General features: G+C 37.4%; 1 protein-coding gene across 1 annotated transcript in view; it reads left to right on the top strand.

Moving 5' to 3' along the window:
• LOTGIDRAFT_155360 (hypothetical protein) overlaps positions 1–1,792 on the top strand; it is a gene marked incomplete at both ends in the record, with an annotated part of 5,846 nt that extends 4,054 nt beyond the window's left edge. Inside the window, 2 exons of the mRNA XM_009066926.1 lie at positions 338–418; positions 1,644–1,792. Coding sequence (XP_009065174.1) covers positions 338–418; positions 1,644–1,792 — 230 coding nt within the window. The remainder of the gene's footprint in view (positions 1–337; positions 419–1,643) is intronic.
• Between the last annotated feature and the right edge of the window lie 155 nt (positions 1,793–1,947).

The following is a 1,947-nucleotide window of genomic DNA, read 5'->3' as shown; positions in this document are numbered from 1 at the left end:
AGGCAATGAATTGCTAAACAACTCAATTACGTCATAATTAGCAATACAATTGACATATATATGCTTCCACAATGCGACGATAATTGCACTTATAACCCTTCCAACCGCATCAAAACTATTTGTTGCTATTATAGGCAGATGGATATTCACTTATTAAAAATTTTTTTCCTCTTATCGTCAATTAGAACTTGAAATTGGCCCTCTTTTCCAAATGACGCTATTGAAGAACGCCTTTTCACTTCGGCTGGATCACATTGACATTGAGAAATGACTAGGAGTTTACCTCTAGCAGACGATTTTTCTTTCTAACATTCATACGTATTCACCTATTAAACAGGAGACCGAGATATTATCCTGTCCTATCTACTACCTATCGCCACATCTTACAGGCACGTTCTATGGTCACATCCATTAAAGGGTAAGCGATGTTTCAACATCAAATCTCCCCTCCTTTCTCTTGTGATTTTCGCATGTCGGCGACGTTTACAGAATAACTACTTTGCCTTGTGCTATTTCTATTGAGTTCAGTGCGCATGCGCAATTGTCCATTTCCTATCACGCGGGTTTGTTTATATGTCACAATTACGATCATGCTAACAATGATAATGGATGTAACTGGGTCATACCAGGGAGCTTCGTTGTGTGGTAAGTCTAGGGTACTTAATGGACTTACGGACCACTCTCCAATTGTATTAGTCACGTCATACATATACTAAAATTGGAACGATACAGAGAAAAAATTCGTGAAGCGATCCATATTTTTCGAATCTTGATACGAGATCCTTTTTACAAACCCTTATCCTAACGCCCAGTATATGATGCTATTTCTTTTTTAATTTCGATGTTTCTTTGGGATCATCTTTAAGGCAGTTCTCTGAATAACAGCACGGTTATACATAGGCCTAATTTAGGAAAAACAATAATACAAGGTCTTAACACAATTCAATGCATTATTCTTGCTGTTTGATGCCAGTGTTGTAGGTTGAAGTGCCGAAGGTTTCCGAAGCCAATGAATTGCCAAACAACTCAATTACGTCATAATTAGCAATACAATTGACATATATATGCTTCCACAATGCGACGATAATTGCACTTATAACCCTTCCAACCGCATCAAAACTATTTGTTGCTATTATAGGCAGATGGACATTGATTTATCAAAAAAATTTTTCCTATTATCGTCAATTAGAACTTGAAATTGGCCCTCTTTTCCAAATGACGCTATTGAAGAACGCCTTTTCACTTCGGCTGGATCACATTGACATTGAGAAATGACTAGGAGTGTACCTCTAGTAGACGATTTTTCTTTCCAACATCCATACGTATTCACTTATTAAACAGGAGACCGAAATATTATCCTGTCCTATCTACTACCTATCGCCACATCTTACAGGCACGTTCTATGGTCACATCAATTAAAGAGTAAGCGACGTTTCAACATCAAATCTTGTGATTTTCGCATAGTTGTTTCTCTTTGGGTTGTTTGATGTCGGCGACTTTTACAGATATTCGCAAATATCAAGTCTCAAAAGAAGCTCTCAGACTGTCGGAGTAATCGGAGGATTAAAGACGCTATTTAGCATGCATTATTATCTCTCTGAAAGGAATCATAACTTACATCAAACCTTATGTTGTATTTACAGGACTGATACCTGAACCACGATCATATTGTCTTGATTATGACAATGTCTATGTAACAGCTTCTGGTACGGATTTCTACAAACAATGTGTCCCTTCAAATACATTCGACTTACTGATGAGTTTTACTGCTGTACACTTTTTATCAAGGTAAAGTCACACTGACACTTCGGCGTGCCAAGGATAAAAGTTTCGTGAACTATTGTTCTGGGGTTTGGGCATTTCGCAGATCAGATTACCTAAATTTTGGGAAAGGAAAACTTTAAATTCTCCCAAAATGTACATGCCTAGGATGGAACAAATACTTCG

Source organism: Lottia gigantea (genome assembly GCF_000327385.1).
Source record: "Lottia gigantea unplaced genomic scaffold LOTGIsca_8, whole genome shotgun sequence".
Classification (NCBI taxonomy): domain Eukaryota; kingdom Metazoa; phylum Mollusca; class Gastropoda; family Lottiidae; genus Lottia; species Lottia gigantea.
This window is presented reverse-complemented; position numbering and strand designations above follow the sequence as displayed.